Genomic DNA, 24,605 nt, shown 5'->3' with positions numbered 1-24,605 from the left:
ATTTGGAGTATAATAAGAAAAGGTTTGAATACTTATTGACTCAAAACATTTAAGTTTTTCATTTTTAATTAATCTCAAAAAAATTATAAAAATACAATTCCACTGACATTATGGGCTAACATGTGTAGATCAGTGACAAAAACTCTCAATTTAATCCATTTTTAATTCAGGATGTAACACAACAAAATGTGAAAAAGTCAAGGGGTGTGAATGCTTTCTGAAGGAACTGTAGCTCTTCACCAACACACTGTCAACAGCTCTCCCTACGTCCCCCTCCCCTCTCTTGTACCCAACACCCCCACTCCCTCTTCCTTAATGGTGTGGAACTCAAACATCAGAGGCCTTTGCTCAAACCTAACCGATCTTGCCATACAGGTTGCTTCTGACAAACCAGACATAATCTGCATAATTGAAACTTTCCTCCTTCACCACATCTCCGATTCCTTACTATCTCTCCCTGGTTACTCCCTCCTTTGGCATTATAGACCTGAGACTGGTCCTGATGGTAAAGTCGCTCTCTTTATCAAAAATTATATTCCTCACTCTCCATGCACTGCCCTCACTCCACAACACCCCCAGGAGTACCTCAGGCTATAGCTTCCCCTCCTCTCCCACCTTTTGTTCATATGTGTGTTGGACCATTCACCAAACAGTGATGACTCCATTTACATCTCGCTCTCTGCCAACATGGACCAACTTGTATCCACTCATCCAAACTCTCTCTTCCTCATATGTGGCGATTTAAATTGTCATCATGCCAGTTGGCTGGGTGTGGGTACCTTTCTCACCTGCCTTGGCTTCTGCAACTCATTGGGACTGACAATGTGTCCACTTCCAGACCTGTATCTCAGTCAAAGCTACATCATCTCTTCTGGATTTGCTCATGACTAACTTCCCTGCAAATGTCTGCTGTTCTTCCTCTGCTCTATTTGGTTGATTTGACCATATGCTTGTTAAAGTGGACATCTCTCTGGTCAGAGAGCCACCTCAGTGCCGACGAGTCTGGCATTTCACTCAGGCCAATTGGCAGGGTCTTCAAGCTGCCATCAAACTTCTAGACGGGTCTCCCATTTCTACCATGTCTAAAATCAACTGATCCGGGGAACTTTTTCAAAGAAATTTGCTCCCTCTCATTCACAGATTTATCCCATCTTGTATTCAGTTGTCATACCCTTTCTCTCACCCATGGTACATTGAAGCTTGTGGTAAGGCAGGCAGTTGCCCTGAAACAACTTGCCATCGCCTCATAGAAGGTAAATCGAACTGAAGGCAATCTCAGTTCCTTCCACAAAGCTAGGAACAAGTGTGTGTCTACCCACAGGAGAGCCAGGAAACAATATCTCTCGACTCTCAAGACTGAACTCTAAAGGCCGACAATATAAATAGATAATAAATAAATTAATAGAAAAGCGGGAGGGCCGACAGTTGTTGCAGGAGATATGTTGAAGGCAGCAGGAAGTTGGGGTGTGAAGAGAATGACAGAAATCTGTAATCTGGTGGTGAAAGAAGGCCGCATTCCAGTGGCTTGGGAACTGAGTACCCTCGTCCTTCTATACAAGGGGAAAGGTGACCCTATGGACCGTGGCTCGTATCGAGCAATAAAGTTATTGGAGCATGGAATGAAGGTATTGGAAAGGGTGTTGGAGAGGAAGATATGGAAGAAAGTGAAGATCGACGAAATGTAGTTTGGATTTATACCAGGAAGAGGAACGACAGACATGCTTTTTATTGTAAGGCAGTTGCAGGAGAAGTACATGGAGAAGAGGATGAAGTTGCTTCTTGGGTTTGTTGATCTGGAGAAAGCATTCGACAGGGTTCCACGCGAAGTAGTGACATGAGCATTGAGGAAGTTAGGAGTGGAGGAATGGTTGATCAGAGTAGTGATGGCAATGCACGAAAGAGCGCGCACAGCTGTAAGGTCGAAGGACGGGAACACTGGTGAGTTTGAGGTGAAGGTGGGAGTGCATCAGGGGTCGGTACTACGTCCACTACTATTTGTAGCTGTGATGGAGGCGCTGGCTCGGAATGTAAAGGAGGGTTTACCGTGGGAGTTGTTGTATGTAGATTATCTGGTGTTGATTGCGGAAAGTATGGATGGACTGAAGGAGAAGATGAAGGAGTGGAAGGAATGTATGGAGACAAAAGGTCTGAAGGTGAATATCGGAAAGACAAAGGTGATGGCAAGTGGTAAAGCATGTGGTGAGGTGGAAATAACTGGGAAGTGGCCGTGTGCTGTGTGCAGGAAGGGTGTTGGAGTGAAATCCATTCAATGTACAATGTGCGCTGAGTGGGTTCATCAAAAATGTAGTGGTCTGAGAGGGTCATTAACCAGTGTGGCAGCTACATTCAAGTGTAAGGTGTGCACAGAGGGAGCTGCAGATGGAGGAAATGTTGAGTTGTATCTTGGAGACGGCGTGAAGCTGGAAGGTGTAAAAACATTTTGCTACCTCGGAGACGTGCTGAATGGAAAAGGTGTATCAGACTCGGCAACGGTTGCTGGAGTGAGATGTGCATGGAAGTTTCGGGAACTGAGTGGCGTGCTGATGAGGAGGGGAGTGTCGTTGAAGCTGGAGGGAAAGATGTATGCTGCATGTGTGAGAGGTGTTATGATTTATGGGAGCGAGACATGGGTAATGAACGTAGAGCAGCAACGAAGGCTGGAAAGGGTGGAAATGTGAATGGTTCGGTGGATTTGTGGAGTATCGTTGAGAGAGAGGAAGACAATATGATTAATTGTGAAAGATGATGGGAATAGAGCCTGTGATGGATGCTGTGAAGAGAAACAGGTTGAGATGGTTTGGTCATGTGTTGAGGAAGGATGAAAGTGACTGGTTGAGAAGAGTGATGGAAATAAATGTAGAAGGAAGTAGGGGACGGGGAAGACCGAGACAGACTTGGCTAAAGGTGGTGGAAGAAGAAATGCAGGCAAGGGGGTTAACAAGGGGAGATGCAGAAAATAGGGCAAAATGGAGAAGATTGTCATGGGGACCGCAAGGCTAACCCCCGCTCTAGCATGGAAAATGGCCTCAATATGCCTGTTGTTGTTGTGTCTCAAGACTGAACTCTCAAACCAGTCTCCCCCATCCAAATCCTGGTGGCATCTGGTCAAATCTGTTTCTGGTGTTTGATCCTCTTCCATCCCCTCCCCTACCTCAAATGGCTACACAGCTGACCCCGCACGTGAAAAAGCTGAATGCCTCAACTCTGTGTTTTCTTCAAACTTCTTTGTTCCAAATCCGTCACTCTCTGTATCTACCTTGCTGCTCTTGGACTCCGTGTACTCTCCAGTCTCCATCCAGACAAGGTGGAGAAGCGGCTGTCCATCTTCAACTCTGGCTCTGCAACTGGACCAGACTGTATCAGACCACGCATCCTAAAAACCTGCTCTGCTGTTCTACCACATCCTCTCTCTGTTATATTCATCTTCTCATTTGCTCAAGGTCATCTGCCATCCGCTTGGAAATCAGCCAACATTACCGCTTCACACAAAAAGGTGCAAAAGCAGCTCCTTTCAAATACAGAGAAATATGCCGACTCCCAATTATAAGCAAGGTCATAGAATCCGTCATCGCTTCTAACAAATCCTTCCTCTTCTCCAATGGCTTGATCTCAGATCATCAATTTGGGTTCAGACCAGGGCACTGTACTCTGGACATGCTGCTTCTAATATCTCAACAATGGATGGAGGTCCTCAACACCAGACAGGAAATCAGAGCCGCATCCCTTGACATATCTCGTGCCTAATATACCGTCTGGCACCCTGCCATGCTCACCAAACTCTCCTCTTATGGTATCCATGGAAATCTCCACTCATGGCCCACAAGCTTCCTCTCATGTCATAGTCAACGTGTGGCTCTAAATGGAATTCTCTCATCTCCCATTCCTGTCCATTCTGGAGTTCCCCAAGGTAGTGTTCTGGGCCCTGTGCCTTTTCTGGCATTCATTAATGATCTCTCTAACTCTGTGGAAAATCCTCTGTATCCTTTTGATGATGACTCCACCCTCTGCTGTTCCACATCCCAACCCTCAGATCGTCAGGCAGCAGCCTCTTCACTCTCTGCAGACTTGGACAAAATCATAAACTGATCAAACAAGTGGAACATGTTTTTCAATCCTGACAAATCTCACAATCTCACTATGAATATGAATGAATGAATGATCGTTTTAAGGCCATTTTTCCCCGCTAGAGCAGGGGTTAGCCTTGCGGGCCCTATGACAATCATGGTTCTCTGTTTGAGGCAATATTTTCATGGCCGGATGCCCTTCCTAACGCCAATCCTTAGTCACCTCTTACGATGCGCAGGGATACGGTGTACCTATTCTAAATCGGGGTACACACCAGGATCATTCATCCCAGCAAGCTAGTACTCAATTTGCCGACCTCGGAAGGATGACAGGCTGAGTCAACCACCCTGGCGTTAATTCAGCGATCGCCCGGGATTCAAACTCAGGATCCTAGAATCCCAAGCCTGCACCCCAACCGCTAAGCCAACACCAGGCTATGTCTGAACAGGAAGGGTAGATGAGAGAAAACCATTCAGGGACACACGTTGACTATGACCAGAGAGGAAGTCCGCAAGCCATGCGTGGAGATTCCCATGGATACCATAGGAGGAGAGTTTGGTGAGCAGAGCGTATCTAAGGCACATGATATGTCGAGGGAGACAGCTCTGATTTCCTGTTTGGCATTAAGGACCTCCATCCATTGTTGAGACAGCAGAAGCAGCATGTCCAGAGTAGAATGACCTGGTCTGAATCCAAATTTATTATCTAAGACCAAGCCATTGGAGAGGAAGGATTTGATGTCAGAAGCGATGATTGATTCCATGACCTTGCTGATTATTGGGAGCAGGCTGATTGGCCTGTTGTTGCAAGGATCTGTTTTTGCACCTTTTTTGTGTAAAGCGGTAATGTTGGCTGATTTCCAAGCAGATGGCAGATGACCTTGAGAAAAAGAGAGGGTGAAGAGAACAGAGAGAGGGTGAGATAGAGCAGCAGAGCAGGATTTTAGGACCCATGGGCTGATGCCATCTGGTCCAGTTGCAGAATCAGAGACGAGGTTTGACAAAAACTTCTCCACCTTGTCAGGAGAGAAAGGCACAGAGTCCAGGAGCAGCTGGGTTCGACTGGGAAAGGTGGGTACAGAGAGAGATGGGTTCGGGACACAAGATTTTGAGGCAAACACAGAGTTGAGGCATTTGGCTTTTTCACACGCGGTGTCAGCTGTGTAGCCGTTTGAGGTAAGGGAGGGGAACAAACAGCAGAAACAGATTTGACCAGATGCCACCAGGATTTAGAGGAGGGAGACAGGTTTGAGAGTTCAGTCTTGAGAGCAGAGAGATATTGTTTCCTGGCTCTCCTGAGCGTAGACACACACTTGTTCCAAGCTTTGTGAAAGGAACTGAGATTACCATCAGTTGGATTAGCATTCCATGAGGTGAAGGCAAGTTGCTTCATGGCAACTGCCTCACCACAAGCTTCAGTGTACCATGGACGGGAGGAAGGGTACGACAACTGAAGACGAGTTGGGATAAATCTGTGCATGAGAGAGAGCAGTTTGCTTTGGAGGAATTCTCAGGAAGAGTTGATGTCAGAGGCAGTAGAGATGGGAGACCAGTCCAGATGATTGATGGCTGCTTGCAGACCATGCCAGTCAGCCTGAGTGAAATGCCAGACTCGTCGGCACTGAGGAGGCTCTCTGAGAATGGCCAGAGAGATGTCCACTTTAACAAGGAAATGATCAGAAGAACCAATTGGAGCAGAAGAAGAGCAGCAGACATTTGCAGGGAAGTTAGTCATAACCAAGTCTAGAAGAGAAGATACTCCATTGACTGAGACTGTTGTTAGGACAACATGTGAAGGTGTGCTGCAGGAATACTTTTAGTAGAGCGGAAAGGAGGAAGAATCGTGCATTTTTTGATAAAAGCATCAAACTTGGTACATATCATCAGTAGGCCATTACAAGAAAAAGTAGATATAGTGCAATCCCAGTTTTGGCTTATGATGGCTGTGGCGGCCATTTTGAAAAATGGCCACCGTCTAATACTAAAATACCATATAACTCAACAACCAAGAGGTCTAGAATCTTAATTCTGGTGCCTATATATAGGTTTTTGGGGTCATAGAATTCAAAGAAGGAAATAATGAGTATGTGTGAATGTGATCACGTCTTGTACCACTTGTGTAACATAAGTGCCCTTTTCCAGTTTACAGAGACACAACATTTGGCGGTCTTTGTATTGCTTCATTTTGTGTTGATGAAATATAAGATACCTGTGCCGTAAATTAAACTTATAGTGCTATAAAAAAATAGCAATCAAAACGAATACGAAGCCGAGTTACTTGTTGTAGACACCAATGTGCCATGAGTCAGTTAGGCTTGCCATCAAATGTGAAATGCCAGATATCACATGAACTAATCATGGCAAGAACCCCCACATTCGCACAAAGCTGTACACGGCAGCGCTGCTTTTGTGCATTTGCAGTTTGTCAGCGTTCGGTACAACCGCATCGAATAGGTTCTCTGCAAACTCTGCTGGCTTCAGGAAGACTGCTCCAAAGAACATCCCAGTTTCCATCACTACTACGAGTCCATCCCCATCCGTCTTGTTGTGGAGGCGCAGCCTTTGCTTCAAGCACCTGACTCCAGATGTGACCGGCCTGGTATACTGCTCGTCTTGTGTGCTGAAGTAGAGCACCCTTGGTCGGTGGAATGTTGCTCACGTCTCTGCCTTTCCGTGTGAATAGGTCGATTCTGAGCTCAACAACATGGTGTTTAGAACTTTTTCGGGCATAAAGAAGTACGACGAATCTCTCCAGAACATTCATAGCAGCATCAACATCTGCCATTTGTGGTTGTTCCATCAGCTTCATTAACTCCATTGTAACCTCAGGGCACATGCTCCATGTATCCCTCTTTTTCCTCTGCCAGCAAAGTAAGTGACCACACATACTCGATATTGCCTTCCTTGATTTCTATGACCCCCAAAAACCTATATATAGACACCAGAATTAAGATCCTAGGCCTCATGGTTGCTGAGTTATGTGGTATTTTAGTGTCATGTGGTGGCCATTTTGAAAGATGGCTGCCATAGCAATCACAGGCTAAAACTGGGATGGCACTATATCTAATTTTGTTTCTTATGGCCTACTAAATATGTGTACCAGGTTTGATGCTTTTATCAAAAAGTGCACGATTCGTCTCTATATTGCACCTATCCGCTGGACTATTTGAAAGTTTGGATGAAGGTGGAAGTTGATTGTGGAGGGTGGTACTGTAGCTATTCTGGAAATGGAAGACTTTGCAGTCCAAACGAGGTATAGTATTCCATCACGTAAAAATATGTCATGTTACGTCACGTAAAAAAAAGTGTCATGTTAACCCCCTCACCCTTTCTTGCGTGCCATTGTAACCTCTGTTCTTCCCCCCATCTTCTTACAAACTCCTTTCTCGTTTCAATCTCTTCAAGTCCACTTTTATTCAATTTCCATTAATTTTCTCCCCCAAAGTTCTTGTTCTTAATTCCCATCCCACTTCCCACAATGAACCACTCGGATAGAAACTTGCAATTATGCACGTTTTCTCACCTTCCTCTTCATCTGTATCACTGTAACCATCCAAAGGGGTCTCCTGTGGTACAATCTCTGAATGGCTTGATGAGTTGTTCTTTTCAACGTCCTTTTTCAAAGGACTGTCCTCAATCACGACGTCTTTCAGTTTATTCTCAAGAACCTTGCGCGTGGTGGCTGCAACAACAAAACTTTGATCAAATATATGGTTTTGAATAAAATAAGAAACAACAAAAACTAGATATCTGCGGTCACAAAGTGATTGCCAAAGGTAAGCCTCCCCTGACTTACCCTTGCCGATCACCCGCGGCTTACCCTTAGCCCGTGATCCAATGATGGCCATTTTTTTTTTCGGACCGCCATATGACCTTGACCTTCAACATTTAGGGATAAAGTGTCAATTAAGAAAATGTGTCTTCATCTACAATCTATGCATAAAACTCACCATGAAAGTTGGAGGAAAATTATTCAAGTTATGATCAACAAAGGTGTTTTTTGTCAAGTAGGTCACAATCCAAAAAAGTAGGTCAAGGACACTAATTAAGTATCATGTGTACAACTTCAATGCAGGTATACTATTAAGATACAGGGACATCTTGGAAGGAAAAGTGGTCTTTGAGATTCCTCAATTGGCATAATTGAGTGATGACAAAAACCACATCTTTTTTTTCAGACCGCTAGTTGACCTTGACCTTTAACATGGAGGGGTGACATAAATTAAATGTAAATGCTCCTTACTCTATCTATGCTTTGAGGTAGTAGGCTGTAGACAGCAACTTCCCAGGGTGGTACTACTGTTCGGACTTAGGAGTGTTAAAGTGGTGCCCGGAACCATCTTACACTCTCCATGTCAGGATTGCTGGTCTTACTTTCTGTCTCACTCAAACTATATCTATCGGCCTAGCTTTACTCTCTCTTTCTCGCAAACAAACACCATACACTTTTCTTCTCTTTTATTTAAGGCCTGGCCTCGATGAGGGCTATATAGTCCGTGCGTGGAGCCTTCAATATAAAAAAAAGAGGGCAATTTTATTTTCATTGGGCAACCATAGTCACATTGAGGGGGAATGGGGGGGGGGGGGGGGAAGGGGAGATAATTTTGTTATGATCAAACAAACCTTAGTCTAGTTAGGGTGAAAAATATTTAAATGTCTATAATTAGATCATGACCTTAAAATTTGGTCAAGGTCGAAAATATATGTCAACCCCACAAACTTTATATTCCCATTATTAATGCAAAATTTCATTCGGAAAGTCACAGCCGTCTGGGATACAGCTCGAACATTCGCTGAATTTCTTTTGAATGGTGCTTTATTACTCCTAGGTTAGGGGGTCAAAGAAACTCAGGTACCATCAAATTGGGGGCACTAATTATAGAAACAAACCCTAGAACAGCTATATAGCCTCCCCCCTATTGCATAAGAGAAGGCTTAGTAAGTTTGAATAAAAGGAAGTCAGCTTTTCAGAGGTTATCTCGTTTGGACAACCCTTGCCGAAGCAAATGAACAACAGTCTTGTGCCAGTTCGAATGGTTTACACATGTTCGGAAGCAGCTATTTCAACACTCAAAAAACAATACATTTCCACATTATCGTTTCTTCACTTCCCCACTCACAGTTCCTTAGAACACTGTACGGGTGTGGGGAAATGGCTTGAACACCCAACATTGTCAATCAACGCACACTGTAATCCATACTGTGACAGCCAAGCAAGGGTGCTTAACCCCTCGGAAAGCAGGAACTTCGCTGAGTGAGCAGAAGCTATTTTGCACAGACGCTCACTTCACAAACTTGCTCAACCACCACGATCCAAGGTGGGTCAAGTGCTACAGGCGCTGGCACGCATACCTGTGATGGGTCCTGAAAAGACACCCTGTTGGTCCAGAAGTTCGTGGAGCACAACATCTGAGAGTGAACTGAAATCCTTGTCAGAGTTCTGTGGATCTTGAGCTTTCGATATGTGTGAGAGTACACTCAAATCCTGGTCAGAGCTCTGTGGATCTTCTTCCACAACTGTTTTCTTTTTGTACGATTTCTGGAAAACAAACAAACTGGATATTTCTTTCTAGATCATTACTGGATCGTCGTGATGTAAAACCTTCATTCAGGAGTGTAATTTATAGAATGCTCATGCATTTCATTCTTCGTACACATTTTTAAATCATAATAAAATGAAATGTTTAAATTATCCAATGTAAATTTGACCCATGGTGAAAAACAACAGGTTCGGACTTGTTTTGAATCCTTCTCTGAATTGCAATGGCAGCAAATTCACCATCTTCATCTGTATCGAGCTGGCACAAACCAGCTCGTTTGAGAACATTATCTTTTACAATTCTGCAAACGTCTTCCCAATTAATCATCTTATGCACCCTCAAACTCGCTGAAAACATATTAACACGTTTCAACCACCAATGATATAAATTTGATTTGCATTGAGGCAGAAAAGCAATCCACACAATCCAGCTGCCGCAGACACGTCCAGACACAATTAGCTGAAAGGTCACGTGATAAAGTGATGGCAGTGTAGTCAACGATATGCCGTCGAGCTCATATTATGCTGCCAATAGTCTTATACGTCAAAAGAGGAAAGCAATTGCAGCAAGTTTCTGATTAAACATGCAGGGAAGCTTGACTGTTGACGTGACCATTTTTGAAGCAAACAATGGCTGCAGTAGCTCGTACCCACGAGGAAACTACCTCAGCCATTTTTACATGAACATATCCATATTGCAAGATAATTGCATGCATAATTTAAGATGGAGAAGGTAGTAGTTGGCTAAAAGAAACAACTCAATTATTTACATTGGAGACTCCTGTGAAAATGCAAAACACCACCAGGGGTTCTCACAGGAATCATAGTTATTTCCATCACAGCGTTAAAGGATTAAATAAATCTAGGGGCTGGTGGTATAACTTAGGGGTTTGCACACTTGGCTTAGAGCTGTCTAGGCTGGGTTCAAATATGGACCCAGCTATAAACTGTCATCCCGGTGTTTCGCATGAAGGGCGATGCATCAACGTGTCCGCCGTCCCTGGGATGGATGTTAAGGTCGACGACAACTTTTGACATCAAGTGCACTAAAAGCATTGCATTAAAAACTAGAACGCCACTCAGTAGAGCGCATACTCCCGCCGTGGGTTTAGTTGGAATCATACGTTTTGTTTAACATCCCCTCTCCCCAAAACAATAAATGAAAAAGAAAGTAGGCCCTAACTGTCAGAGAATTAATTTTGATATATCTCGGAATTAGAGGAGGAAAACATCATTTAAGAATAAGAATAAAAGCTTTAATGCAGTAAAACAGAAAAAATGTTTCCCAAAATTTTTTCCCTGGATCCGGAATAATATCCTGAGCTTCACCAAAAACTAATCAATTCTTCCTTATCCCAAGCGCAATCATCCCACCAACTTTCATCCAAATCCGTTCAGAACTTTTCCAGATATCTTGTTCACAAACACACGAACACACAAACATACGAACACACACACACAGACGGACACGATCGAATGCGTTACTCCCTGGCGGGAGTAATAAACCTGACAATCGCAGAGCCAGAATTATTTATTTGGTCTGGGAAGCCCATGCGAGGTTTCTTCTTCTTCAGCCTCTCACGACCCTGGGTGTAACTAACTATCATCCTTACGTGTGTTACAGGTAGCCGTCATCCTTTGAAATAAAGAAGATGAAGGAAGATGTTGATTCTCATTTATGACGGCTACAAGAGTACCTCCAGCCAGCAGTGAGCAGACGATCGAACCCCCCTGCACGTGACAGACCTCCAACATGCCGAGCCTACAGTGCCCCGTGGAGGGATGCGACTGGCAGTCCCAGGACATGGACGCTGCCTTCGCGGCAGCCTTAACCGCAGCAATGCAGATCCATGACAGGACCGTACACGCTGTGCGGCCCCCACCAGCTCCGCCAAAGCTCAAGTTAGACCCCCCAACCATCTCTGCCGGATGTGACCCTGAACATTGGTCCTCATTCACTAGACAGTGGGACATGTACAAGGCCGGTATGGCGATCTCCGGCAACATTGTACCCACGGCCCTATTCTATTGTTGCGACCATGACCTGAGGGCGGACATCATGCGTGATCTGCAGGGTGACGTTGGCAACATGGCGGAAAAGGACCTAATGGCCGCCATCAAAAGACTGGCTGTCAAAGACGAGAGCATCCTCGTCCATCGCATTAAGCTGAGCAAGATGACCCAATCACCTGGAGCAGGCATCAGAACATTTCTGGCCAGCCTCCGAGGCCAGGCTGCCCTCTGCCAGTACACAGCCAAGTGTAAGGTACCAGACTGCACTCACATATTTGACTTCAGCGAGGAAATAATCAAAGATAACTTGGTGAGGGGCATTGCTGACCCCGAGATTATGTCCGACTTGCTAGGTGACACCAAAACAGACAGAACCCTGGAGGAGACAGTCTCTTTCATTGCCCAGAAGGAGCAGGGCAAGGTGACCAGAGGGGCTGTGGGAGATTCGGCAGGTGCCACGTATAACAACCCCAGACCACCTACAGCCCCAGGACCTAGTAATAATAGTATGGCGAGATGCTGGGCATGTGGCAACCCCACTCATGGGCCCAGGAATGACCGAAGGACCAGATCAAGATACTGTGAGGCCTGGTCATTTACATGTGCCAAATGCGCAGTTAAAGGTCACTATACCAAATCATGCAACAAATGTACCACCTGTGGCACCTGGGGCCATCGCGACAAGTCATCCAGATTTTGCCACCAAGGAGCAGCCCGCAGGTACACGCCTAAGGAACACACCCCACCGGGGGTGAGCAAAGATGCGCCACATGACTCTGCTACTTACATCTATGACCAGTTATGCACCACATCGGGGCACCAGGAGGCCGCAAGCCTTGCTCACCATATGTTTGATGGACAATGGGTGGCCCGCCCCTCTAAACCCCACCCAATGCTGTTGGTTACTATGACCCCACTCCCCCTGGAACATTCATCACTAGGACACCCCATACAGGATATCAGTCACCTGACACTGATCAACATGTCAATGGTTGCTGACACCGGGTGCCAAAGTTCTATAATACCCTTAAAGTCTGCCTACAATATGGGTTATAAAGAGCACGACCTCCTTCCCGTTAAACTTGTCATGCGCGGGGCGATTAAAGAAGACCTAGGCGTGATGGGCGGAATTGCGGTTGACATCACCATTAGAGACACCAGCGGTTCTCCCCGGTCAACACGGCTGCTGTGTTATGTGTCCAACGGCATGGAGAAAGCATTCCTGTGTAGAGAGGCACTTGTCGCCTTGGGTACCATCCCCATTAACTTCCCAGCTACCACTCCCACAGAACACCTAGCCTCGACTGCAGCTGCAGAGAATTATGAGGAGCCAACCTGTTCTTGTCCCAAGCGTGACCTTCAACCACCCCCAATACCAACCTCTCTACCCCCGGGATTACAGGCCACTGAAGAGAATGTAGCTGCACTGAAGGCATGGCTTCTCGAATATTACGGGCCCACAACATTTAATGTGTGCGAGCACCAACCACTGCCTCTCATGAAATGCGAACCCCTACATCTTCATGTCGAACCCAATGCCACACCGGTGGCTATCCACAAGCCAGCACTGATCCCAATCCATTGGCAGGACAAAGTACATGCTGATCTCCAGAGGGATGTCCGTATCGGCGTGCTGGAGCAGGTCAGCACAAACACACCTACAACATGGTGCTCCCGGATGGTTGTGACAGGCAAAACCGATGGCACACCGAGGCGGACTGTAGACCTGCAACCCCTAAACCGTCAGGCCGAACAATGTGTCCAGCCCTTTCCACCTGGCCGACCGCATCCCTCAGGGCACAAAGAAAACGGTGACCGATGCATGGAATGGGTATCACTCGGTGCCCATCCGCGAGGAGGACCAACACTTTACCACATTCATCACACCATGGGGACGCTATAGGTATAAGGTAGCCCCACAGGGTTTTCTGGCCAGCGGTGATGGTTATAACCAACGCTTTGATGCTATCATCGCTGATTTCCAGAACAAGGTAAAGTGCGTTGATGACACCTGCATGTGGGCGGATTCTGTCGAGGCAGCATTCTTTCAGGCGTGCGCATGGCTTGACGTATGTGCCCGTAATGGTATTACGCTGAATCCAAGGAAATTCCAGTTTCCCCAGGACGCCGTTGACTTTGCTGGTCTCACAATAACTCCGACCAACATACGGCCCAGCGCCAAGTTCCTCAATGCAATTAGGAAGTTCCCCACGCCAACCGACATCACCGGTGCTAGATCTTGGTTCGGGCTGGTCAACCAGGGAGCGTACGCCTTTGCCATGGCACAACAAATGAAGCCATTCTGGGCATTACTCAAGCCTTCCACAAAATTCACCTGGACAGAGGAGTTGGATGAAATATTCCACAGATCGAAAGACATCATCATCCAAGAAATGCAGGAGGGTGTCCGACTGTTTGACCCATCTCGACCAACATGCTTGGCAACAGACTGGTCGGTTGATGGCATCGGATTCCTCATGATGCAGAAGTACTGTCAGTGCGAGGCCAGAACACCTACCTGTTGCCCTGACGGCTGGAAATTGTGCTTAGTGGGCAGCAGGTTCACCCATCCTGCTGAAAGCCGGTATGCTCCCATTGAAGGCGAGGCATTGGCTATCGCCTACGCGCTCCACCAAACTCGTTACTATGTGCTGGGCTGTACAGATCTGATTGTGGCCACCGACCATAAGCCTCTACTCCAGGTCCTGAATGATAGGTCACTCACAGATATTGCCAACAGGAGACTCCTCAACCTCAAAGAGAAGACCCTGCCATACAGGTTCACAATCATACATGTGCCTGGCAGGAAGAATTTGGGCCCTGATGCCGCTTCAAGACACCCTGTTGATCAACCCATTCGCCTCCACTTACCAGGTGAGCCGTCAGAATCTGACCTCGCTAACATGTCAGTACTCCACCACAACCCCACGGCCAGCTCTCCCCTGCACGGAGAGAACACTGATTTAGCCGATGACACTTCTACAGTTGCAGCTGCTTCCGCCGCCCTTAAAACTGTCATCCAAGTCGTCACATGGGACATGGTCCGCGAGGCGACAGCTTCGGACATGACATTTCGAAACCTCATCACGCACCTGGAGAATGGGTTCCCAGCTGACTGCAGAGAGCTCCCCGCTGACCTGCGCCCCTTTCACCGCTACTCTGCCAGTCTGTGTGTAGTGGATGGCGTGGTACTGATGGGCCGGAGGATTGTTATACCACCCACGCTCCGCACACCCATTCTCCACGCACTTCATGCCGCCCACCAGGGTGTTAGTGCGATGCGTGCACGAGCCATGGATTCGGTATACTGGCCTGATATTTCCATCGACATTGCCCGAGTGAGAGACCAATGTGCACACTGCCACCAGATAGCCAAGAGCAACCCTATGCAACCCCCCTCTGTGTCGACACCCCCAGCCTACCCATTCCAAATGATATGCAGTGACTACTTCACCCACAATGGCAAGGACTACGTGGTGATTGTGGACAGATACTCGCATTGGCCCATGGTCTTCAGGTCAGAATCAGGTGCAGAGGGCCTCATCAAACGGTTGCGTGAGACATTCGTTACATTCGGTATCCCGGAAGAATTGACCTCTGACGGGGGTCCCCAATTCAAATCAGGCCAAACACAGGAATTCCTGACGGCCTGGGGTGTCCGACACAGGATCTCCTCTGTGGCAAACCCACACGCAAATTGCAGGGCTGAGTTGGCTGTGAAGACGGCCAAGCACATGCTGATGGACAATGTCACTGCTTCAGGGTCTCTTGATGTTGACAAGTTCCAGCGGGCTCTGCTGATGTACACTGTACAGGAACTCCATTGACCCTGAAACAAAAGCCTCACCAGCACTTATATTGTTTGGAAGACCCATACGTGATGCCATCCCTATTCCCATGGGCCGATACTCCCCACACGAAACATGGACGGAGCTGATGTCACAACGGGAAATGGCTCTTGCTAGACGCCACTCTAGGGAGCGTGAACGCTGGAGTGAGCACACCCATCTCTTACCCCCACTGCAGGTGGGCGATCATGTCTACCTGCAGAACCTGGTCGGCAACCACCCTGGGAGATGGGAACGCACTGGGACAGTGGTTGAAGTGCGGCAGTACCACCAGTATGTCATTCGTGTTGACGGATCGGGCAGAGTCACCATCCGGAACCGACAACACCTTCGAAAGTTCACTCCCTTCCACAACACTCCCACGTGTGGCACAGGGACAGAATCTGGCCTGGTGGTGGGACTGCCCAGAGAGCCAACCCCCACACAGGCCCCATTGTCACAGCCTCATATGGCCCAGCCATCTGTTTCAACCCCCACACAGGCCCCATTGTCACTGCCTCATACGGCCCAGCCACCTGTTCCTACCCCTACACAGGCCCCATTGCCTCATATGGCCCAGCCACCTGTTTCACCGCCTCGCCCATCTCAGGGGCCACATATCACGAGCAGCCCCATCAGTTCACCCGCCTTAGTGAATCCTCCACCACGGCGATCCCCCTGCCCGACAGGACCTAAAACACGGGTACCACGTGCCCTCGCTCGGCTCTTCCCTCACAACCAGGCTGGTTCCAAGGAGCTCCAGCCACCGAGCACTCCCCGCCACCGTGGGCCAACCAGTGTGCCAGATGGACATTAACACTCCAGCTGTGTGACAATCAGTTTTTTACGTACCCTCAAAAACTTATCCCAAGGGGGGGGAGATAACTAACTATCATCCTTACGTGTGTTACAGGTAGCCGTCATCCTTTTCCACACCCTCCCATCAGGCCTCCCAGGCATTTCGTCATAGGGGGGGGGAAAGGAGAACATTGAACATTGTCCCAGTTGGGACCTTCACATTTATTATTTTGACTTTTGATTTGTAATAGAGATTAAGCTTTAGTGATTCGAAATGCTGTACACCTGCTTGTGTTGGAAAAGGATTTCACCCTTTGAAATAAAGAAGATGAAGGAAGATGTTGATTCTCATTTAGGGTGAGAATATGCGATCTTTTAAAAAAAAGTTGGAATTTTGCCAAATCTGTTTTATTTGTTTGTTAATATACCTCAGCCATTGATAAATCTGGAACTAAGTCTTTATAAGTTCATCAAATACTGACACCGCGAATGACATTCGCTGAGCTAAATGTTGATATCTCTTCTGAGGTTACAAAAAAAAACCAAAAAAAAAAACAGTTTTAAAGCATTATACGTATCACACGATACATTTTATTAACCGGGATAACCTAATACACACTTTGGTGGTTTTAAAATGACAGCATATGTCTTTATTAGAAAAAAGATCTTCACCAAAATCGAATCGAATCCTCCTTCTCAGACACACAACCGGTCCACCAAGTTTCGTCCAAATCCATCCACAACTTTTTGAGATATCCTGCTATATATCGTTTTTGGCCCTATCTCCCAATGGTGAAGAATCACTTTTAAAAAATTCTAGTTAAAAAAAAAAATTGTTTCTATAATTAAAAAAAAAAAAAGATTTCTTAAAGAATAACAAAAATTGTCACATACGCTACATCTCTGCCAAATTTCGTCCGAATCCATCCACAACCTTTTGAGATATTTTGTTCACAAACAGACAGACAGACAGACAGACAGGGGTGAAAGCATAACCTCCATCCACCTTTGGTGGCAGAGGTAACAAAACCAGCAAACAAAATAAACTGCCATCTCCCACATATAGTTTTGCAAATGATTGCAGAATATTTCATGAAGGCTTGCACTCCCGTACCGTGACATGGACCTCTCGAGTAAGACCACTTGTCAACCAATTGCCAACAAGGTCGGCTACGTAAACAAGTGCTCAGTACAAACAGCTCCAAGCTTTTGAATTACTAGGGCATGCCCGTACTATATATATATCTAAAATTATATCCCCCCCCCCCTCTATTTACATGAAATGGTTTGGTCCATTCGCAAAGCCAAAGCGAACGGCTTGCGAGTACGGTGACAATCCCCCCCCTCTATTTACATGAAATGGTTTGGTCCAAAGCGAATGGCTTGCGAGTACGGTGACAATCCCCCCCCCCTCTATTTACATGAAATGGTTTGGTCCAAAGCGAACGGCTTGCGAGTACGGTGACAATCCCCCCCCCCTCTATTTACATGAAATGGTTTGGTCCAAAGCGAACGGCTTGCGGAGTTTGGTAAAGAAATCGCCATAGCTCGGTAACTACTTGTCCGATTAATATGAAACCTTGAAAAGGCACATCCTCGGGTCCCCAGCAATATACCTGGCAAGTTTCAAGTATATCGGACCCGTGGTTGTCGAGAAACAGCGGTCACAGACAAACACACAAACACACAAACACACAGACACACAGAGATTACTGGAATTATAGATAGATGATGGCAAGAGGACATGAAACAAGTGCTTCTCACTTGAAGTACAAGATTGGCTTTTGGGATTAAATCAATGCTCCACTTATGTTTTGCAAGTCTGACACAGACTTGGCCTTCATTCGGATTAGGAGAGGTTGGAGGGAGGGGGGGGGGGGGGGGGGAAACTAGCCATTTTGTCCGACTTCATTAACTTGTACAGTACTTGTTAAAGCAATTATATTTTTCACACCATTAAGCTATGAATTATGTGTGGATGTATGAAAAATTAAAAGTTGGGACAAAATAAAAGAATTCACAAGTAATGTGTCTTAGGTTGGAATTTATATCACATGTAAGATTAACCCTTGCGTTGCGTGGAAAACAAGACGGACAATTCAACAATGCAGATCCTATCTGTGTGCTCAAACGCCTTCCTTGCTCAACCACCACGATCCAAGGTGGGTCAAGTGCTTATGCAAAAGAGAGAGGGTGAAAACACCAACAGCGGAGACGAAGGCCAAGATAGAAGGAGATTTGGATAAACAAAAGGTGTGGGGAGAAATGGTGGACATGAGAGGATGTACAGGGTGGAGAAGATGGATGCAGAAGGAAACTCCAAGGAGGAAAAACTGGAAATTTGGAGGGAGGAGGAATTGGGTTGGGGTTAACGTAGGTACGAAAGATCATGGTTTTGTATTGGGGATAACCTCAGATGGTGGGGAACAGCTGTCTTAAAGACCTGGAGAGAAGAATGAGATTGAAAAGGATATGGAAGTTGGTTCCACAGGTGGGGAAAGAGGAACAAATGAGTGGAGGTGAGCAGTGATCCTGGATTTTGGGAGTTTTACCAGAAGGGGTTTAATGGTGGACCGTGCAAGCCATGCAGAAATCTTGAGGAGACAAAGCACGGAAAGAGCAGAGGGTGCAAGACCAGATAGGAGGCGGACTACTGATCTATTCTGTGATGGCGAAGTGGTAGGCCCATAGACTCGGCTTCATCAAGGGAGATTGCAATCATCTTGAAGGCTTTGGTTTACAAAGCATCAGGTTGAACAAGATTTGAGGCAGGGGCACCAGCCCAGAGGGGAGAGCAGTCCTCCATCAAGCTGTGGATGAAGGCCATGTCGGTGGATACGAGTTCAGGTGTGCCAAGGAAGGACTTTGTACCTGATGGAGGATGCCCAGTCAGTGGCTGGCTTTTGAGGCCAACTTTGAAGTGTGGTTTGTCCAAGAAAGATCATGGCTGATAGAGAGACCCAGGAGTTTGAATGATACAACTTCCTCAAGAGGATTGTTAAGAGAGTAGATGGGGTGAGAGGGTGGGTTTGCCAGATGGTCCTTTCTTAGAGAGATATTGAGAGTGTGAGATTTGTCAGGATTGAAAGACATATTTCCAAGTGTTTGACCAGCTCGTGATTTTTTTTTCATTTTCTGAAGAGAGGGAAGAGGAGGCAGCTTGCCTGTCTGAAGGATGAGGGGTGTCACAGCAAAGATACTTCACCCTCTGGAAATCAGTAACTCATCAGTAAATAGATAAAGGGGATTTTCCAGAAAATCAAAGAGATCATTTATGAAGATGAGTAATAGGACTGGGCCCAGAAAACTGTTTTGGAGCCCTCCAGCCTTGACAGGGAGAGGAGATGAAAGGATTCTGTTGAGTGCCACACATTGGCTACAAGAGTAGAGGAAGTCAGTCAGCCATGTGTGGAAATGGCCTTGGATGTCATAAGTAGAGTTTGGAGAGTCAGGCAGGATGCCAGACTGCATAAAAAACACAAGATATATCCAGAGAGGTGGCTTTGATCTCATGTCTGACATTGAAGGCCTCCATCCATTGCCGGGTGAGTAGAAACAGCATGTCCACGGTGGAGTGATCTGGTCTGAATCCAAATTGTTGATCTGATATGGGGTTGTTGGAGAAAAGAAAGGATTTCATATCAACTGCAATGATTGATTCCATGACTTTGCTGATGATTGGAAGTAAGCTAATATATGTTACCAACAGCGAGCGACTCCCTTGGGGTTGACCCTTTTGCAATTTGTACCCTTGGGACACGGGGAAACGCAAGGTTATGGCAGGAATTTTGTGCCAGCGGTAGCGTGCCTATTCTTTGTGAAGGACACCGTGGAATCTTTAACACTAGAACCCCCGGCGGTCAATTTGCACATGTTCAATTTGACTGCAAGCAGATCTTTGGTAGCTGACTATGAGTGTAATTTTTTTGTTCACAGTTTTGATTTTCCTTGACTTTTCTTGATTCTGGGTGTTGAATATTCATACAAAATATTGACCTCCTGACCTCAACCACATTTGAGTTACAGGCTCTTATACCTAAAACCGCCACTGCGGTCAATTTGACCGCGAAGGAAATGTATTGCATAAAACACATGGGTTCAGCATTGATGAATTGTAATTTGAGATAAGTTATTATCAATACATGTTTCGATGAGATTTCATCTCTGTGTGCCGAATCTGCTAAGCAGGAAGTGCATGTAAAATTTCCAAAATTTTCATTCGTTCGTTCATTCATTCGATTTCAGACAGTGTACTGAATTCACGCTATACAGTAAACATGTGACGGCAGCCAGGGCTCACGGACAAAGAGATTTCTGAGCTATTGCAGCAGCTTCCTGACAATGAGTCAGAGGGAGATGATGTCGAAAGTGATCAAGATGGAGATGATTACATCCCTGAATTCACGCTATACAGTAAACATGTCACGGCAGCCAGGGCTCACGGACAAAGAGATTTCTGAGCTATTGCAGCAGCTTCCTGACAATGAGTCAGAGGGAGATGATGTCGAAAGTGATCAAGATGGAGATGATTACATCCCTGAGCAGGAGCATTCGAGTGAAAGTGACTCGGCTGAAGAAACGTCTGAAGCAAGACCTCAACAGAGAACGGTACGAGGAAGAGGACCACAGCATGGTGGCCATATGAGTCCCAGGGTACAAGCAATAACACCGGGTCTATCAGGCTACAAGGGGACTGCAAAAGATGGAACAGTGTGGGAAATTGCTGCCAGTGCAACTGTTCCTGGAAGACTGGCACATCACAACGTGCTGCGAGAGGCCCAAGGACCAACACCACATGCTAAGCATCGCATCAAAGAGAGTGCGGTAAGTTCCTGGCGGATGCTCATTGATGAAACCATGCTGCAACATATAAAGAAATGCACTGAGACTGAGGCCAGGAGACAACTCCATGACAATGAATGGTCCATTTCTCTTGGTGAACTGGATGAATTTATTGCTGTGCTCTATGTTCGTGGGATGTACTGTGCAAAAGGACTTGAATTGAATAGCCTGTGGTCTGTTACCTGGGGCCCACCATTCTTTCATAACACCGCGTCAAGAAACAGATTTTGTGATATGCGATTCTTGCGATTTGACCAAAGTTCAACAAGGTCTGAGCATTTGCAGGGAGACAAATTTGTCCTGGTGCCTGAAGCCTGGAATCGCTTTATACAGAATTGCATCCTCTGCTATAAGCCTGGGGAAAACATCACCGTGGATGAGCAACTGTTACCCACGAAGGCCAGGTGTCAATTCACCCAATACATGCCCAACAAACCAGACAAATTCGGAATAAAGTTTTGGCGAGCAGTTGATGTACATTCATCAAAGTATCTGCTGAATGGGTTTCTATACCTGGGCAAAGATGAGCACCGTCCTGCAGACCAGACGTTGGCTGAAAATGTGGTGCTACGTCTTTTGGATCCTTACTTGAATAAGGGAAGAAATGTTACCACAGACAACTTTTTCACCTCCCTAAAGTTGGCAGAGAAACTGAAATCAAAGAGCACAAGCATAGTGGTCACAATGAATCGTGTACGGAGAGAAGTCCCCTTCTCAGTGAAGAACTCAAGGGCACAGCTCTACACGACTACTCTGATGAAGATTGGTCACACTACCCTAACTGTTTACCAGGGAAAGAGAAATAAGAATGTTTTGTTGCTCAGTACCCTGCACCCTACTGTAGGTGTGAAAGATAACCCCAAGTAGCTTCCTGAGACTGTTGCTTTCTATAATTCAACAAAGTATGGAGTGCATATTGTTGATCAGATGGCCAGGAAGTACTCTGTCAAGGCAGGATCTCGCAGATGGCCAGTTCATGTGTTTTACAACATTCTGGACCTGGCTGTCATAAATGCGTGGGTACTGTTCAAGTCAGTGACTGGGAAACACATCAGCCGCCGAGACTTCATTGCGGAACTTGTTGACGAGCTCCGAAAGGAGTACTTATCAGAGTCATCACCCCGGGAACAACAGCAGTTGAGTCGCTTGGAGGAGGGGCCTCCAGCAAAGCGCATGCGGAAACAATGCCAAGTCACCAATTGCAAGAACAAAACGGTGGACACCTGTGCAATGTGCAACAAGCTCATATGTGGCAAGGGCACTGGACAAGTGGTTAAAAAGTGCATAGCTTGCTGTCAGCTGTAAAAACAAAATGGTGGGCAGTTGTGTGATGTGAAAAGAGTTTGTGTTTCAACTCATCTCATCATTACAAGCAATACACATGTTTAACAATTGATTTCTTGCTTTACTTCATATCATGACCAGCCTTTTTCATCAGTGGTCAAAATGACTGCTGTCGGAGGTATTGGGTAGGTGGGTGAGGCTGGTAGTTCTAGTGTTAAAGTCCCCCAACTAATCCTGGGAGACAGGACAGCACACACAGGCACAGCCCTACCTGTGAAACACCAAGATGACAGTTTATAGCTGGGTCGAGATTCAAACCCAGGCTAGACGGCTTTGACAAGTGAGTGTACCTCTACACTATCCTGCCAGCCCCGAGAATGCACGATCTATGTTAGAACACATGTGAATGCGGACTCGCACTCACACAATGACTGACACACAGACCAAATTAAAATTGCCTCTTCTGTCGATAAATTATTGAATGGGGAGGCCAATATAAGGGAAGTGGGGATGGGGAAGGGGTAGGAAACCAATGGAAATCCATGTAGGACATGCAGACGATTTATTTCAAACCTTTCGTATGATATCTCGCAGACAGTTCTGTGAAACAGAAAATTCAGCAACGGCACACACGTTTCTCATCAGTCCAACTTGATCAACTATCCAAAATCATTAGCCATTATTGTTTGCTCCATATCATTACTGGAAACCATCTCAATTGCTAAAGTCAGGATGTCTTAAGAAGGTTAGGGGGAGGAATTTTGGGGGGAAGGGGTGGGGAGGTTAGCACCTTGTTGTAAATGGAATGTTGTAAACAAGAATAAGGGACCATTAATCGTCACAGACACATTCATGTGACATATTAGGTTAATAAATACGATTGTGACAGTTCTGTGTCCATATAAATTACATTTTGGTATTCAACAAAATATGGGCAATGTTGTTCATGGAATGTATTTATTGCAATATTGGACTGGGATTCAATTCTGAATTTGGCTCACTGGTTGCATCATTATGAGATGGGGCCGCCGTTGATGCATTGCCAAAGGCGCATTCAGTCAGATAGGAATTTGTAATTTTGTTTGTGGTGCCGGCAATGACTCGCCTACCCTTTGTGAAGGAAACTGAGAATATTTAGCATCCACTGACTAATTCTGGCAGATTGGATGGCCAGTTAGGATGGCATACACTTTCATGAACCACCCCGTCCGAGAAACACTGGGATGATAGTTTATAGCTGGGTTGGGATTTAAACCCAGGCTAGACAGCTGAAAAGGAAGTTTGCCTACCGTACCTCCAAAGTATCCTGCCAGCCATGAGAGTTACAACTAGAACGAGTAGAGCGCATACCTCCGCCAGGCTGAACAGTTTACGTTTTGTATCCCACTGATAGGTCAGATCTGGATTCGGACCTGAACCAAAAGCTAATCGGCTTGTTCTTGTTGCCTAACCAACTCACCCACCTAGTTTTGGTATAAGTCATTCACAACTTCTTCAAATATCATGCTGTATAACGTTTTTGGCCCACCAACTCAATGGTGAAGATCAACATAAAAATTAAAAAGTTCTCTAATCCGGATCCGAATTTGGATCTTCACAAAAATCTAATAGATTCATCCATGTCACACACCCAACCTGTCAACCAAGTTTCGTCCTAATCTGTCCATCACTTTTTGAGATAGCGTGCTATATATCGGTTTTATAGTCACATATAATATGACCTGGGTGAGGACAGCAGGTAGCAAATACAACAACAACAACAACAACAACAACAACAACAACAACAACAACAACAACAACATGCATTTTAAGGCTACTTTCCCCACCAGAGCGGGGGTTAGCCTTGCGGTCCCCATGACAATCTTCTCCATTTTGCCCTATTTTCTGCATCTCCCCTTGTTAATCCCCTGACCCGCATTTATTCTTCCACCATCTTTAGCCAAGTCTTTCTCGGTCTTCCCTGTCCTCTACTTCCCTTCTACATTCATTTCCATCACTCTTTTCAACCAGTCACTTTCATCCTTCCTCAACACATGACCAAACCATCTCAACCTGTTCCTCTTCACAGCATCAATCACAGGCTCTATTCCCATCATCTTTCGCAATTCATCATTTGTCTTCCTCTCTCTCAACGATACTCCGCACATCCACCGAACCATTCACATTTCCACCCTTTCCAGCCTTCGTTGCTGCTCTACGTTCATTACCCATGTCTCGCTCCCATAAATCATAACACTT

The 24,605-nt window shown here is 46.0% G+C and overlaps 1 protein-coding gene across 1 annotated transcript in view; it reads right to left on the bottom strand.

Annotated features, from left to right (window-relative positions):
* The window catches only part of TMPO (thymopoietin), a 69,401-nt gene that overhangs the window by 27,967 nt on the left and 16,829 nt on the right, over positions 1-24,605 (bottom strand). The window contains exons 2-3 of the mRNA XM_078767283.1: positions 9,417-9,603; positions 7,588-7,746 (exon numbers count right to left, since the gene is read on the bottom strand). Coding sequence (XP_078623409.1) covers positions 7,588-7,746; positions 9,417-9,603 — 346 coding nt within the window. The remainder of the gene's footprint in view (positions 1-7,587; positions 7,747-9,416; positions 9,604-24,605) is intronic.

The sequence above is a fragment of the Myxine glutinosa genome, chromosome 1 (assembly GCF_964187855.1).
Source record: "Myxine glutinosa chromosome 1, kmMyxGlut1.1, whole genome shotgun sequence".
NCBI classification, from domain to species: domain Eukaryota; kingdom Metazoa; phylum Chordata; class Myxini; order Myxiniformes; family Myxinidae; genus Myxine; species Myxine glutinosa.
This window is presented reverse-complemented; position numbering and strand designations above follow the sequence as displayed.